General features: G+C 53.5%; 2 protein-coding genes across 8 annotated transcripts in view; both read right to left on the bottom strand.

The window, feature by feature from the left end:
* Nucleotides 1-2027: 2027 nt before the first annotated feature.
* Nucleotides 2028-9002, bottom strand: A3GALT2 (alpha 1,3-galactosyltransferase 2). Its single transcript, XM_061431230.1, is given in 5 exon segments — nucleotides 2028-3975; nucleotides 6559-6696; nucleotides 6960-7049; nucleotides 7255-7377; nucleotides 8980-9002. Coding segments are annotated over 5 exon segments (1062 nt in total). The 3' UTR covers nucleotides 2028-3287.
* A 5316-nt stretch (nucleotides 9003-14318) lies between these two features.
* PHC2 (polyhomeotic homolog 2) overlaps nucleotides 14319-16692 on the bottom strand; it is a 113570-nt gene continuing 111196 nt past the window's right edge. For all 7 annotated transcript variants that reach the window (XM_061388594.1, XM_061388590.1, XM_061388602.1 and 4 more), the window contains one exon: nucleotides 14319-15735. In XM_061388594.1, coding sequence (XP_061244578.1) covers nucleotides 15581-15735 — 155 coding nt within the window. In that variant the 3' untranslated portion in view covers nucleotides 14319-15580. The remainder of the gene's footprint in view (nucleotides 15736-16692) is intronic.

Raw genomic sequence — 16692 nt, 5'->3', positions numbered from 1 at the left:
AAAACATATTTCTGCTTTATTGACTATGCCAAAGCCTTTGACTGTGTGGATCACAACAAACTGTGGAAAATTCTTCAAAAGATGGGAATACCAGACCACCTGGCCTGCCTGTTGAGAAACTTGTATGCAGGTCAGGAAGCAACAGTTAGAACTGGACATGGAACAACAGGCTGGTTCCAAATAGGAAAAGGAGTACATCAAGGCTGTATATCGTCACCCTGCTTATTTAATTTATACGCAGAGTACATCATGAGAAACGCTGGGCTGGAAGAAGCACAAGCTGGAATCAAGATTGCTGGGAGAAATGTCAATAACCTCAGATATGCAGATGACACCACCCTTATGGCAGAAAGTGAAGAGGAACTCAAAAGCCTCTTGATGAAAGTGAAAGAGGAGAGTGAAAAAGTTGACTTAAAGCTCAACATTCAGAAAACTAAGATCATGGCATCTGGTCCCATCACTTCATGGGAAATAGATGGAGAAACAGTGGAAACAGTGGCAGACTTTATTTTTGGGGGCTCCAAAATCACTGCAGATGGTGACTGCAGCCATGAAATTAAAAGACACTTACTGCTTGGAAAGAAAGTTATGACCAACCTAGATAGTATATTAAAAAGCAGAGACATTACTTTGCCAACAAAGGTCTGTCTAGTCAAGGCCATGGTTTTTCCAGTGGTCATGTATGGATGTGAGAGTTGGACTATAAAGAAAGCTGAGCGCCGAAGAATTGATGCTTTTGAACTGTGGTGCTGGAGAAGACTCTTGAGAGTCCCATGGACTGCAAAGAGATCCAACCAGTCCATCCTAAAGGAGACCAGTCCTGGGTGTTCATTGGAAGGACTGATGTTGAGGCTGAAACTCCAGTACTTTGACCATGCAAAGAGTTGACTCATTGGAAAAGACCCTGATGCTGGGAGGGATTGGGGGCAGGAGGAGAAGGGGATGATAGAGGATGAGATGGCTGGATGGCATCACCGACTCGATGTACATGAGTTTGGGTGAACTCCGGGAGTTGGTGATGGACAGGGAGGCCTGGCGTGCTGCAATTCATGGGGTCACAAAGAGTCAGACATCACTGAGCAACTGAACTGAACTAAATGGTGTAGCAGCAGGTAAGTTAGTTAACCTCTCTGTGCCCGATTTTCTCATGGGTAATATGAGGATAATAATAGTAACTTATAGGATGGATATGAGGACTGAATGAATCAATAGATATCTAAGGCTTAGAACTGTGTCTGCAACACAGTAAGTACCCAATAAATGTAACTTGTTATTATTTGATGTAGCCTTGATGAATCTATGTCCTTTATGATCAGTGAACTCTGATTACAGAGGGCTGTCGATGTTTGGGAATTTGGGGGGATGACATCTGAGCTGGCATGGCACTAAGGATGGCTGGACAGGTGAAGATTTTGCATGTAGCAGTGATGCTAGGGGGACTGGGAGTCTGATTTTCACCGGCTCACCTGGAAGCTCCCAGGAGCTTATTGGGTCCTTGAGGGTCGCAGGATGGGTACTGAGGAGAATGATTGACAGAGATACTGATGAGGATTTGCAGAAAGAGCTTATTCCTGCCTCTACAGCCCCACCCTCACGGTGGGCCTCTGGGACAAAGGACGACCTGCTGCCAAGTGATCATCCACTCTGTTCCCCTGCAGCTTCCTTGACCCCTCCCCCTCCTCAGAAAGGTCTCAACCCACCGCAGGAGGCTGCTCCAGCCCAGCTCCAGAAAACCCCTGACTCCTGCCATCACTTCCTCTTTAAAACAGGAAATGACTGGCCTTTGCTGACTCCTCTGCACTCCTTGAAGTTGCCGGAGAAGGGGCAGGCAAGGAGCGGGAGAAGGCAAGTTATTTTCTGGAGCGTCACAACACCTGCACGGAGGGTGACTGGCATCCCCACTTGACATATGAGAAAACAGACTCAACAAAGGTTAAGGATCTAGTCCACAGCCATGCACAGTCAGAAAGGGAGCTGATTCCTAACCAGATCTTACCTATCCGAACTCAGGTCTCTGCTGGCCAAGGAGTCGGTCTGTGTGGCTTTTAGTGAATGCTGCAGGGTAAGGTGGACAGTCTCCCACCAGAGGAAGGGATGTCAGCTTAGAGTCATCAAGTAATAACCTGTTTTCGGGCACACCTGGCCTGTTCTTAGCTCTAACCGAGAGTCCAAAAGGCCTCCTGGGTTCTGCTAATCTAGTTTAGGCAGGAGACACTGGGACCTAGGAACTGCTTTGGAGAGGGGAGATCATCATCAACTGTGTTGATAAAATGTTTGTAAAAATGGTTTGAAAAAATGGTTACTGTGTAAGCCATCAGAGTTGGCTTACAGAACTGTTGTCCCACCTGAAAACAGTAGAGGCTGTTAAAAATTGAAGGTCTATGAGAACATTACAGAAATGGTTCAGGAGACCTGGAGGGAAATCCCACCCTCTCCGGGCCTCTAGTTTTCAGCTGTTAAGACAATATCTCAGGGACTTCCAGCAGATAACTTCCCCAACTCTGCACCTATTTCCCGGAGGGAACCACCTTTCCTGGAAGGCCTGATGACTTCATGCTCCCATTCAGAACATGCATCTTTCTCTATTGAGGATGAAGAGTCTGGACAGCAGCCACGGATAAGGAAATTTATCTCCCAGACACTATGGCTAAACAGCCGTGGGTCCCATGGCGAGTAAATGTTTTTTGTTTTTTTTTTTAATGAATCTGGATTCTCCAGGAGAAAGGGCCACAAGGACACTGTGGAGTAATGTATTTTATTATCGCATTGCTTAAATATGTACAAACCCTGCCGAGAGCGGGGGAGGTGAACCGGATGCCACTGTGTTTCTCCATCTGGGGCTCCTGCCCAGCGGCAGCTCTATTTGGCCTGTGGGCCCGTCCTGACTTTCCAGCTGCTGACCTCACTGACTGACTCACAGATGCTCTGGGTCCTTAGACAGTTACGTTCCCTTTTTGGGCCTCAGTCCCCCCCTTTTTTTAAGTGGGGGATATGAGGAAGGGGCTAAAACATCTCTTCGGGGGTGGGGCCTCTGCTGAACTCAGTAAGGTCAGAAGTGAAAGGTTTCCAGGGAGCTGGTGGTGCCTGGGTCGCTGTACAAAGTTGGGGAAAGGATGGACCGCCCGCCTCGGAGAGGCACTCCCCCAAGGCCGGGCCTCCTCCAGCCCCCTGTCCCCCATCCCCGCAGCCAGGCAGGTTTTCATGCAGTCTTTCCGTCCCCTCCAGCGCCACTCCGCTTGCAGAAGGGGCCCCGCCAGCGTCTGGGACCTCCGGGGCTCAGTGCACCGCTAGCGACGTAGCAAGGCATACTCCTTGGGCGCCCAGAGCAGGCGCGGGCGGCGGATCTCGGCCCGGCGGCCTATGTCGGGGCTCCAGCATTACTCGGGCGACAGCAGCTTGGCGGGCTTGTGCAGCCAGAAGAACTTGTTGAGGTGGCTCTCGTCGTGCCAGCGCGCCTCCAGGCCGCGCGCGCGGTCCCGCCGAAGGGCCCGCGCGCAGCGCGCCGTCAGCCGCCGCAGGGCCGCCACGCTGCCCCCGAACACGGCCGCGTGGTAGTAGAAGTCGCCCTCCCCGGGGCCCAGGGCGGCGGCCGAGCGCGCGTCGCGCTCGAATGGCAGCAGCCGCCGGGGCCAGCGGTAGTGCCAGGCGTGCAGCTGCGCCACCGACTCGGCCAGCGCCTCGGGCCCGAAGGTGCCGCTGAAGTGCTAGTCCACGTCCATGCAGAGCACGAAGCGCGCCTCGCGGCCCAGGCGGCCGCCCAGCGCTGCGTGCAGCGCGCGCATGCGCGCCATGGACACGTCATGCCAGCGGCGCTCGCGTCCCACGCGCTCCACGCGCAGCCGGCGGCCCGGGCCCAGCGGCACGCGGCGTACCGCGGCCGGACGCTCGGTGAACACGTAGTACACCACGCGCTGGCCCACCATGAAGTGCTGCTCGGCCGTCTCCAGGAAGCGCTCCAGGTACTTCTCCAGGTACCTGCCGGGCGGGGCGGGGCCAGGCCAAATCAGCCCGGCCGCTGCGCCCTCCGGAGTCCGAGGAGTCGTTGGGCTTACCAGCCCTCCCCATGTCCTTCCTGGGACCCTGCAACCCCAGACCCCAGAACTCCAGAACTATTCAGCCCCAGAGTCGTCCGAGGTGAATTAAAAATCATTGCCCATTGTTTGCCATCCCTGCCCACAGGGGCTCTGTGTCCCTGCCCTTGAACGCGGCACTCCCTGACCGCCTAGGTCAGTAGAGTCCCAAGAAAGGGATGCTGTGCTGGTCCTTGGGAGGACTGGCCCGTTAGCCTTTGTCTCTTTAGAGCTCTGGCCCTTTGCTTAAGCACTCTGAGGCTGCCACGAAGTGAGAGAGCCTGAGCTAGCCATGGAGAAAAGCGCCCTCCGGTTTTCTGCAGGCTACTGGCCTGGTGGGGACCCAAAAGTTTGGGAGCAGGGAGGGGCCCCCGTTGCTGAGTCCTGTCGGAATTCCTGAGCCACAAGACCCTGAGCAATGGTAATAATGAATTGTTTTCTGTCATTGAGTTTGTGGTGACAAACCACAAACCTAGGTAAGTGGGATGTTTGCAATACTAGTAACTTTCTATAAACACACTTTGGAATCCTGGGATCCTAAAATAATAGTAATAATGCCTGATATTTTAGAACATTAATCATGTGGCAGACAGTTTTCAAAGTAATGTGCATTATCTCATTTAATCTTCACCATTATTATCTTTATCTCAGGTGAGGAAACTGAGTCACAAAGAGCTTTATTAACTTGTCCAAGTGTACACACAGTTGGTAAGTGTGAAACCAGGATTTGAACCCAGCCTGGCATTAGAGCCTGTATCCTTACCTGCACTTGCTGTATTCTGGGTGGAACTGGGAGAAGCTGGAATTAGAGACTTAGAAGCCTCAGCGTCCTATGTTGGGTTTATAGAACCTTGGAACTTAGGACCCTGAAATTTCTGGTCCCAGAGACTCTGGGTCCCTCAGGCTGGTGGAAAGTGAAAGCGAAAATCGCTCCAGTTGTGTCGACTGTTTGCGTCCGCATGGGCTATACAGTCCATGGAATTCTCCAGGCCAGAATACTGGAGTGGATAGCCTTTCCTTCTCCAGGGGATTTTCCCAACCCAGGGATTGAACCCAGGTCTCCTGCACTGCAGACAGATTCTTTACCACCTGAGCCATAGGGGAAACCCTAGAATACTGGAGTGAGTAGCCTGTCCCTTCTCCAGCAGATTTTCCCAACCCAGGAATTGAACCAGGGTCTCCTGCTTTGCAGGTGGATTCTTTACCAACTGAGCTCTGAAGGCTGGTGGAGAAACCCCTTACTCAGCATCCAGAACAGAAGTGGGGGCACCACGGTCCTCGAGAAGCCACAGTTCAGCCCGCTTGGCTGCCTGGTCAGCCCTTGTCCTGTTTGCTCCCTGGCCTTCCAGGGGCCCTCCTGACTTTCTCTCCCTTCCAGAGTGTGGGGTACAAATTTGGAGGAACCTTGAGCAGTTGTCTGGGGTATCTGATGACAGAATTCCTTCCCCAGACTTTTAGATATCTCTTTCTGGATGTAAAGCTCTCACTGCCTTCCCAAAGCAGCCTGTTCCATTATTAGAAACTTTTCCTTAGATTGCCTTAAACTCTACCTCTCTGTGCCCTTAGATTGCAGGATCTGATTGCTGCTCTTAGCCAGAACTTTGCCTCACTACTGGAAGGTGAATACCAGCTTGGAGAGCCTGCTGTCCATAATGGGGAGATGAAAAAGTCAGTGCCCTGAGATTTCTTCTCCACCTACTACTCAGGGCTCCTCCATACCTGGGGGCCCCTCATATCCTCGATTGGCCTCCTGTCCTGATCCTGTCCCCTCCCCATTCAGTCACCTGCCCCCATGGCCTCTCTCTAGACTTGGTCATCATCAGTCTGGGCCCCCCGCCAAAGTTGCAGCCTTCACATGTCCCACTCTGGGAGCCCCCATCCTTCCAGCCCATGTCCTGTGATTCCACCCCCAACAGCCCTTCCTCAGAGTCCTCTGGTCTGCTGATGCTGCCATTCTCAGCATCTCCCTTTCTTCACATCCCTCTTTACCCAGCCCAGATTCGCTCCCTTGCAAAAGCCCTCAGCTCCCCAGTCCCTCTCCTGCCATCAGAGTTGCTTGGCCAGCCTCCCGCTTCCCCTTGTTGGGTGCTTGTGCTTGTGCCTGAGCCACTGGCCACGGGCCCTTCTACCGCTGGGCCAGCCCCTCTGTTTACCCAGTCGTTGTCGTCTGCTCTCACAAGTCTCACCTGAAAAGACCATTTTCTCACCGAAAACCCAAGGCCTCCGGATGGATCTGTCCCAGACCCTGGGCAGATTCCTTCTTGGTTATGATTCTGAGCTCCTGGCTGCCTGTGCCGGGTGGATTCCATGGCGTTGGTGTCCAAGGAGGAGGGGTCTGCCCTCACCGTGGGGGTCTGGACAAGGGGTGCTGTCTCTGCTTCTCCTTGGCATCCTATGGCCCAGGAGAATGGGGTGCCCCACTTGCTATATCACATGCATCCCCACTCCTTCCTGCTAGGATGCCACCATTTCCCTCCCCAGGCCTTACCTGCCTACAGCAAAGACAGTCAGACCCACAGTGAGGTTCCGCTGTACAGCCTCTTTCTGGGCCACGTCTGGGTCAAAGGTGCCATCCCAAATAATGGGAGCCCCCCAGGAAGTACAGGTTAGGACCTCAGGCCGGGCCCTGGCCGGGGCAGTGAGGGAGAGACAGGTTCATCCATTCACCTGCTGGGTGAATGTTCACTGCTACCCCCCACTAGTCCTGGGCCCTCGGGACCACCCAGGCCTGCCCCTAGAAATCTCTATCCCAGATCCAGCAGAGTAGGGGCCCTGGGTGGAGTGCCTAGCCCTGCCAGGGTCGGGGATGCGAGGAGGACAGGGACACTGGGGCAGAGCTCGGTAGGGTGAGGGGGTGTTCTCAGAGTGGGAGAGGTGGTGGCTTCTCACCCAGGATGCAGGGGACCTGTGAAGTTGTCTCTCAGCAGGGGTGTTCTGGCCAGAGGGCAGACACCCATAGGGATGAGGACTTCCAGATGCCTGTGGGGTGGGAGCAGTAGTGAGGGGGGTGCCAGCCTGCTCAGGAGCCCTCTTTCTCTGCTACTTACAAGGGGGGAGAGCCCCCGAGGATGCTTGTGCAGCCGTGACAGCTGCCACTCCTCATCCCTCAAGGAGGCACTTGGAAAGGGCCACTTGGGCCCTGCCCCTGCTCGTCCCATTGTGAGGGCTGGGGAAGGGGTTATACCTGAGTACAGGAAGCCCGAACAGGAGCAGCCCTAAGATGCCAAGTGCAAGTAGGATCAGCTGCCAGAAGATTTTCTTCCAGGCCCTGGGAGGTGGGGAGTGAAAGTGAATGAAAGTGAAAGTCGCTCAGTCGTGTCCGGCTCTTTGTGATCTCATGGACTATACAGTCCATGGAATTCTCCAGGCCAGAATACTGGAGTATTTTCCCTTTCCTTTCTCCAGGAAATTTTTCCAACCCAGGGATCAAACCCAGGTCTCCCACATTGTGGGTGGATTCTTTACCAGCTGAGCCACAAGGGAAGCCCAAGAATACTGGAGTGGGTAACCTCTCCCTTCTCCAGTGGATCTTCCTGACCGAGGAGTTGAACAGGGGTCTCCTACATTGCAGGCAGATTCTTTATCGACTGAGCTGGAAGGAGCATCAGCAACTCATCACACATATACATTTATATATGAAAAATGATGTGATTTAATGTTAATATATTATTCTGTCATTTGGCACAGACATTGAAAGGTACAGAAGAGGGTAGATAGTGCAGTCTCTCCTGTTCTTAGCCACCCAGTACCCTCTGCAGGGGGCTAGTCTATGCATAAACAGGCAAATATAAATGCGGTAGCAAGTTCTTTCTCCTTCCCTCCATCCCTTCCTTGGCTTTCCCCCCACAAATGGTTGCTCCACCTTGCATTTTCGATGGACCATTATGTCCATCTGCATTCTTGAAGCGCTTCCTCACCCTCTTTTCCGGCTGCCTAATATGCCTTTGATTGGGACGGCATCATTTGCCTAACCAGGTCATTTCTGATGAGCATGTAGATGTGTAATTTTTTTTGCTTTTCCCCAGCAGCAGATATGGGGGATAGTAACAGGGTGCTTCGCCTGGGTTGGCTCGAACTTGGACAGGGAAGAGTCTGGAAGGGAATGCAGGGAAGTTTGTGGCTGGGAGTTGAGAGCATCTGGGGCTTAGGGATGAGTTGCTGGGCTTCCTGGAGGGCAGGCTGCAGTCAGGGGACTGTATGTCTATGGCGGCTCCAGTCATGGAGTGGGGTCCCTCCAGCAGAGCTCAGCAACCCCATTGCTGGCTCCAAGGAGGTGGACTTTGCGATTTGTCCGTAGTTGCTTGTTTTCCAGAAGGGCTCTGAAAGTTGAGAATTTTAATAAGCTCCTCGGCAGGGGGTGAGGGGGTGTCCTCCAGCTCTCCTTACCCCTGCTGGGTTCCAGTGTCTCTAGATAGACTGAACCCCTGTGGTGAGGAGCCTGGCCACTGGAGCTAGACCCCCAGGTTTGAATCCCAGGCCACCACTTCTTAGCTCTCTGACCTCGGGCAAGATTCTGGGCCTCTACACTTGAGTCTGCTCATCTAGACATGTACTTCATAAGATTACCTACCTTAGAGGGCTGTGGTGGCTACTGAGTTCATACCTGCTAAGTGATTAAAACAAGGCCTTGCACACAGTAATAGCTCAATAAGCTTTAGCTATCGTTGATTATCATTCATATTATTGTTGCTGAACAAGCCCTCAGGATTCTCAGCACAAACTCCCAGCTCCCCTCCCTGCCCTATAAAGTCCTTCCAAAATCTGCCTCCTCCGGTCTCTTCCAAGAAGGCAGCCTGATCAGACCCTCATGCCCCTGCCTTTCCTGCTGCCCCATGTCACTGTTCCTCAGCAGGTGTATCCAGTAAATAGGTCAGAGAGGCCCCTTGCAGTTGTGTATGTACATATTCACCCGTGCATCTCCGCTGGACGCATGGTTCTGTTCAGGTGGCCAAACCTGGGTGCACTGACCCCTCCCTCTGCCTCGCCCACTGTCTGTTGCGAGTCCTCAGGGTGTGTTGGCTTTGCCTCCTTGATCTCCCCCTTCTTTGCCGCACCTATCCCCCCAACCCCCACAGTGACCTTGCCTGCTCATCCCCACCAGGACCTGCCTGCTCCCAGTTCCCCCTCCCCCGAACAGCCCCCAGAGTCAGCTCATAAAATGCCAGCTGCCTTAACTGTGTCCACATTGCATGAGGGAAATCTTCAAAGGGGAAATGCATTTAGTAGGCAAACATATGGAAAGATGTTCACCCTCACAGTAATCAAAGACTTACGGATTAGAACCAGGCGAGATGTTTTGCCTATAAAATGAGCACTTTTTAAAAAGAAATGAAAATAGCCACGCTGTGAGAATACAGCGAGACAAGCACTCTTACACCTGCCGGTGGGATGTAAATCACTACAGCTTTCATGGAAAGCTCCTTAGCTGTGGGAATTGAAACTTTCAGCAGTCATCCCTTTTAATCCAATCACTGCAGCTTCTGGGAACCCGTTCAAAGGAGACCATCTTCAGCATGGGAAAACTTTATGCATCAAGATGTTCACTAGTTTCTGCTCATTCATGCATTCAGCCCACGCTTAGTGGTCACAAGCTCAGAACTGAGCACTGCGCTAGGTCAAGGATTCAGAGGTGAGCGAGACACAGACCTTGTCTTCCAGGAGCAGGGTCAGGAAGATGTGATGGCCAGAAAGAGGGGAATGGGGTCAGAGGACAGATGGCAAAGAGAGGAATGGAACAGCATAGCAAAAGCTGTGTAAATACAAGATAGCATTAAGGGCAAACTAGTGGATGGCACCTGAGCCTGGACACATGGGGAGGAAGTCAGGGAAGCTTCCTGAAGGAGGTGCCCTTTAAGCTAGGACCTGAAGGATTAGAAGTTATCCAGGCAGAGAAGACAGTGGAGGGGAAAGGGAGGTCCGTGAAAAAGGAACAGCAATGTGTAGAAGTGAGGAAGTGAGAGAGAGAAAGCATGTGGGACTGTAGGTCCTCCACAGGGGTGGGTGGAGTGTGGATGGGGAGTGATGAAAGGTGAGGCTGGGGATAAGCCGGAACCAGATCACCCAGGACCCACATTCTAGGCTAAGGGGTTTGGACTTCATCTTGAAGCCCTGGGGAACCCTTTTCAGGGCCTTCCCTTCAAAAAGTGCTGCAGCCAGATTTTTATTTGAGAAATACTCCAGCCTGGACATGGAGTGGGAGGCAGGGGGCATGGAGGCAGGAAGACAGGTCAGTGTTGGCAGAGGGTTGGGAGGAGTAGGTGATGAATGGCTGTCGAGGTTGGGTGGGCAGGACTGGGGGACTAGCAAAGGAGATGAAGGCTACTAGTCTGATTGGGGTTAAGGAGCCCAGAAGGCAGGCAGGCAGCCTCAGGAGAGAGTTCTGGGATTCCCACGGAGGGCAAGGATGCTGTGGAGGAGGGAGAGAGCTGGGGCGGAGAGCCAGGGCCCAGCACCGAGGACACGGCTGGGGGCGGGCAGGGGGCTGAGTGAGCAGAGGAGGAAATGGAGGGAGGGGCAGGGGGCTCTTCCCAGAAGTCTGTGTAAAAGGAAAGAGAAAGGATGGGAACTGAAGAGGCTGAGGGATTGAGACTGATGGAGGCGTGTGTGTTTCTTTTACATAGGGAGACGAGCTTGGTTGAACAAGGGCTGGAGAGCACCCATGGAGAAGGCATTGCGCGGGCTGCTCAGATAAACTGGAAAAGGCCCCAGTGTCCAGCGAAGTAAACTTTTTATGAAAATTCTGTAGTCACATGGAAAGATCTTACACAAAAACCTTCAATGGAAAAAGCAAGATCTAAAATTTATGGGCACTGTGATTACAGGTCTACTAATGAAAACATGCACCAGAAGACTAAAAGGAAGAAGTATCTGTGTAATAGGTTACAGGAGGGTTTTTTTTTTCCTTTATTTTTCCTCCCACCTGTCTCTAATGTGCTTTTATTGCTTCTTTTAATGAAGGAAAAATACAGAGCCATTTGGAAAGAGCAAGCAGTTTTAAGCCTTTCTAGTGACTGCAAGGTGAAGTCCACCTCAGTTCTGCCTACAGGGCCTACAAAACCATTTCACACACTCACACCAGACCCAACTTTACCCTTCTGGAAATGAGACTGCACAGCCAGCAGACCAAGGTGGTTCTCCGAGTATTGCTGGAAAAAGTAGATGGAGATAAACCACCCCAGTGTTGGTCCGTGGAGAGGAGGGTGAATGAGTAATGCATCCGCGTGCAATGGAGAGCAGCCTGGCCATTGAAAAGGATGAGGTTGGTGGATACGTGCTCTCTGGAAAAGAGGGCCTAAGGGACTCAGTGGAAGAGGAAGTAACAGAACTGTGCATAGAGGCCGACCTCACTTCTGTGAGGGGAAGGCTCCCGTACCCGTGCACCTGTGCATCTGTGTTCTTTTACAAAATGTACATAGACGTGTACATCTCTGTTCTTTTATAAAAACATGAGAAAATAGAAATATAATGTGAGCCAGGAATATAAATTATTCTAGTAATAGTAGCCATGTTGAGAGAGTGGAAAAAACTGAAGTTTTAATAATTTAATCCAATATATCCTTTCAATATGTAATAAATATAAACATTATGGAGCTATTTTACAGTTGCTCTTGGAAACGAGGCTGCCCCCTACAGGGACACCATGGGGTGGGTGGGTTGGCAAGGGCAGAAAATGCTGGAGCAGAGCCTTCTCTGCCATCCCATGCTCTTAGCCAGTCCCTCCGTCCAGGGCAGCCAGGCAGAGCCATCCCCAAGTGGTCCAGGTGGGCTCTGTCAGGCCTGGGAGGGTTCTGACACCTAGGCCTTCAACGAGCACCCATCAGGTCCTGCCAATCCCTCCTCCCATGTCCCAGCCTGGGAACCCTAGTCCACAGAGGCATCTGCCTGACCCACTGTTCCCTGTTCCTTGCTCAGATAATTTTAAAAGGACCCCCCACCCAGCTCCCACCTGCAGGAGGCCATCTCTCAAGGCCGCCTCACACTGGCTCCTGGACCCTCCTCACTTTCAGGAGGTGGTTAAAGATCAATTGTTAGTTCCTAAGCGGGAATAAATTTGCAGACCAGGACGGTCACTCCCAGTGGGAATAGAGAGCTCTGTTTCAGTGGGAAGTGCATCCCAAAGTCTGTTTTCTGTTCACCATGGGGTCAGAGTTAAGGGCAGCAGGAGAGTCACCATACTCTTCACAAGCTACGAGATCTCCCAGGATGCTGTCTTCCCCCACTGCCCCATTCGTGCCCTGGACTGACCATACCCCACGGCGATGCCCGTCCAGCCACTTTCCCCCAAGGACCTCTATGGCTCAGCTCGTTCTCAGCGGGCCAGCCTTGGTGCCTCCTTGACTGTTCTGGCCACCAGACTGGACTCCTCTCAGGACAGTTGTCATGCCCCATCTTCCCCCAGACACTGGCAGCGTCCCCTCTCACCTGGGTCCTTCCCTGAAAGCCATGTCAAGGAGCAGGTGGGACAGACTTCTGAGAACCACCTCAGCCAAGAGCCAGGGAAGAAATGACCTGGTGACTGGAACAAAGCCGTTCCAGGCCATGTATCAGAAACCACGCCCCCAGGACCAAGTGGGACGAACTGCCCGGAGAGAACCCCCTGCCCTGGGGCCAATCACCTTGAAGAGGGTGGATCTGAGTAGGTGGCTCTGGTTGGCCAGAGGCACCGAGTCATGTTGTCCCAATGCTTTTTCCTCCCCTGGGGGTGGCGGGGGGGCAGGTCCTTGTGCCCCTCTTCAGGTCCTCTGTGGTGTTTGCCACCCAGCGAGAACCCTGTTCTGCAGAGTTCCAGCCACAACTCAAGGGTACCTGATTGAGACTTTGCACACTTCACCTCCAGGAGCCCTTGACCTCTTCAGTAAAACAGTGTGTGCATACCAGTCAGCCAGGATAGGGTAAGGGCAACACAAGACTGTAAGATGGAAAGGTTCTGGAAAGGTTTACACCAGGCGGTTTTTTTTTTTCAAGTGCAGAATATGATTCATCAGAAATCAATTCATAGATCATGACCAAGATTTTAAAATTATGAACATGAACTGAAAATTAGCAGAATGTATTTTACATCAGGATAGGTATTATTGTTTTGCTTCAGTTACATACATCTTAGTACATATATGAGGGTGGGGAACAAACTGTCGGTCACGATCAAAAGTTTTGCAAAATTCTGTGTAAAGCATGAACATCAGGAGCGAATATGTTGAAGGAAGCACCCTTCAGACTGAGGCCTTCCACCCAGAGTGGAGACAGCAGGGGTGTGCTTACCTGTGTCAGCCCTGCAGATCCACGCTATCCTCTTTCAGGAGTTCCAGCTCCCTCTCCCACCTCACATACAAGGACACTCCAGCTGGGCCTGGCTTTGTCCTCCAGAAAGCTAAAGTCGAGGTCCAGCATGGACTCGCCAAGCTGCACAGGCCACAGTGGCCCGCTCCCCTGCCCTGGAGTGGGGTGGGCAACACGGGGGTCTTCATGGGGGACCCTCCCCACTCGCCCTCAGCCCAGGGTCCCATGCTGGCCCCTGTCCGGCTAGCCATTCCCGACCTTCTGTAGACCAGACTTCCCAAGTCCTAGCTCCATCCTGTGGGTGGTCAACTAGTCAGTTGTTTGTTTCTCCTCTTCTTCCAGGAAGTAGTTACATCTTAAAGGTTTTCTGCAGAGTTGTCATCAAGATGTGGGTATTAGTTCTCAGAAGGTCCCTGCTAATCAATCTCCCTGGGCCCCTCTGTTACAGACTAATTGAGTGCACAAACGGCCTGTGCTTGGAAGGCCCCTTCTTTATTCGAGGCTTAGGCAATTGCCTCCTGTGGCAGAGACTCTCCTAATAGTTCGCTATTCCAGCATCCAAAGAATGCTCAGCTGTCGAGTGAGGCAGTCACCCCAAGGGCGGTGCTGGACACGAAGCCGCACCCACCACAGGTGCGCGTGAGGGTGGGGAGCTCTGGGCTCTGCCTCTGGTGTGCCAGGTATTCCTGACGAACAGCGTCCTGTCTCCCCAGCGGCAGTGGCAGGTCGGCAGGCTCAGAGTTGAAGGGGCCCTGGACCCTTGCACTCCCAAGGAATACCCGTGAAGAACAGGTGGGACCTGAACCGGGGCTGAGTGTGCCTTCAGATGACATGGCAAAGTGTGGAGGATACGCTGTCCAGTCAAGGTGGTCATCCCCCTACCAGCCCAGGGACCCACCCTCTCCTTGCAGGTGAAAAGTAGCTCTTCAGGATCACAGAAAGGCATCCCCGGGGAGAAAGGCACAGAAGGAATGGATTTTACGGATTTATTTTTAAAAAACAAAAAAAGGTTAAAAAAGTCCTTCATTTCCAACCCTGCCTGGGGGTGTGAGTGGGGAACAGCATGAACTGAGAAGGGCACCCACCCTCCCCTGGGGAGAGTCCAACTCTTCCCCCGGAGCCTGCAGCGTGCAGGGCAGGTCAGAGGCCAGCCCTCGCCCTTCCTGCCCCGCCTCCTCCACGGGCAGCTCACACTGCTGCCAGCAAGTTCCAGAGGCAAAGAAGTGTGGGAGTCGAGGCCGAAGGCTGCCTTCTTCACCTCGGCGGTCACTCCAGCTCTTCCGCCCTTGGACGTTCTCTGGGCCCCACCACTGGGCTCTCAGGGTGGGTGGACAGGCAAGACCAGGAGGCGCAGTGTGGCCCAGCCCACTGGCAGCTTCCTTAATGCCATCTGTGACACAGCAGGGCAGTCGGGGCGGGGGGCGTCACAGTGCAGGAAAGGGCTGCAGAGACACCACGACAATCTGGAAAGGAAAATCTCCTGCTAACCTGCATCGCTTTCTGATCCTGCCTCTGCACCGAGGCAGCCCTTTTTCCTATTCCCCATCCCGAGGCTGAGTGGAGTCCGGGACAAAGCACTAAGTGGCTGTTTGCTACAAAACACCCGGAGATGCCGGGGGGGCTCTCGGCCCGTCAGTCAGTCCAGGCTCCCACACAGTCACACAGTCACACACACAGCGTTAAGGCGTCTGTACTCGCAGGTGTGGCCAAACCGGGCCCAGCTTCTCTCCCTCCACCTGCAGGGGGTGAGGGGGGAGAACCCTTCTGGCGGCTTCAGTAACAGGCTGAAGTGGGAGAAGCTGGCAACGGAAGAGCGAGCTGGGCCCCGAGAAAGAAGAGGAGGAAGGCAGGCGAGGGCTTCCGAGGCCTCTCTCCAGGCCCGGCGGCTGCCCTGGGAAGTGACCCAACTCAGGTTGGGAGCCCTGACCACATACCCCCTGGAAAATGGGGGACAGAAAGAGGGGAAGAGAAGCGGGGCTAGAGTCGTGGGACTTTGGAGGAAGCCAGTGCTATCAATATTTACAAGCATAAAGCCCCATCTTCTGTGCCACCTACCTCTCTGCCCCTCCCACAGAAAGAAAGGCCCCTGAGAGCCACCAAGGAGGTCCCGAGACCTCCTCCCCAGCTACGCCCCGCAGCGGGGGCCCTTCCCTTGACCGGCCCTGCTCTGGGCCCCCAGGAGTGTCCACCGGCTCTGCTCGGTCGGGAGGAGGAGCCCCGGCGCCCGGCCAGCCCTAGGAGTCCTTGAGCATGCTGATGCGTGCGTAGATCTTAAGGGCTGGCCCCAGCTTGATGTTCATGGCACTCATCAGGTGGTCCTCCTTGAGCAGCAGCAGAGCTTGCCCGTCTATCTCCTGGGCACGGAACTCCTCTGCGATTTCCTGGCAGCCTGAGGGGATGTGACCAAAGACAGTGTCAACCTGGGCTACAAGCGGTCACTGCCCTTCAGAAGCCCCATTTCACTTAACCCTCACGACCAGCCCTTGAGGAAGCCGATGCAGTTCTCACTTTACAGCTTGAGAGGCTGAGTGACTTACTCAGGGTAGCCAGACTCTACCATGGCCTCCTTGTTTACATGTGTCCTTGTTCACCCACCACCCTCTCCGTGGACAGGGCTACCCCCGGGGAGGCGACTTCACCTTAGTCTTTTGGATAATCTCTTTTGGAGTGAGTCAGCCACTATGTCACGAGGGCACTCAAGCAGCACTCTGGAGGCGCCCACTTGGAGAGGGACTGAGGCCTTCTGCCCAGAGTCAGCCCCCCGCTGCCCTAGGATTGTGGCTGGGAAGGGTGCTCCTCCAGCTCCAGGCCTGTAGGTACCTGCACTCCTGCTGCCATCATTATGGGGGCCTTGAAAGATGCCCCAAGCCAGAAGTACCCACTAAGCCACTCCCCAGAACTCTTGAGATGTTGACTATTATAGGCCACTAGGCTTGGGATAACGTTTCCCAGCAGTGAATAACTAATGCAAATTTTGGTATCTGGAAGAGGGAGTGCTACCATCACCACCCCTTAACAGTGTGGGTGTGGCCTGGGATGCAGTAGTGGGTGGGGGCGGGAGTGACTTAGAGAAGAATATCTAAGGTTTCCTGAGAGACTTCACAGAAGCCTGATGGCCTTTGAGGAGACTGCTGGGGAGGCTTAAAGCAAAGTGAGGAAATGGTTACTGGAAACTGGAAGAAGAGGGATCCTTGGTATGAAATGGAAAATTCAGCCACACTGTTCCTGGTGGTGACCTGGTGAGTGTGAGACTCCCACTGAACCAGCACTCCGGCTCAGGGGACCCCAGGCAGAGCCTGCAGGTACTGCCTGGCTTCCCAGCTCGGCTGTGGGAAATTCGAGGGGG

This window comes from Bos javanicus, chromosome 2, assembly GCF_032452875.1.
Source record: "Bos javanicus breed banteng chromosome 2, ARS-OSU_banteng_1.0, whole genome shotgun sequence".
In the NCBI taxonomy this organism is placed as follows: domain Eukaryota; kingdom Metazoa; phylum Chordata; class Mammalia; order Artiodactyla; family Bovidae; genus Bos; species Bos javanicus.
Note: the sequence above shows the minus strand (reverse complement) of the source record. Positions and strands in the feature narration are given on the sequence as shown.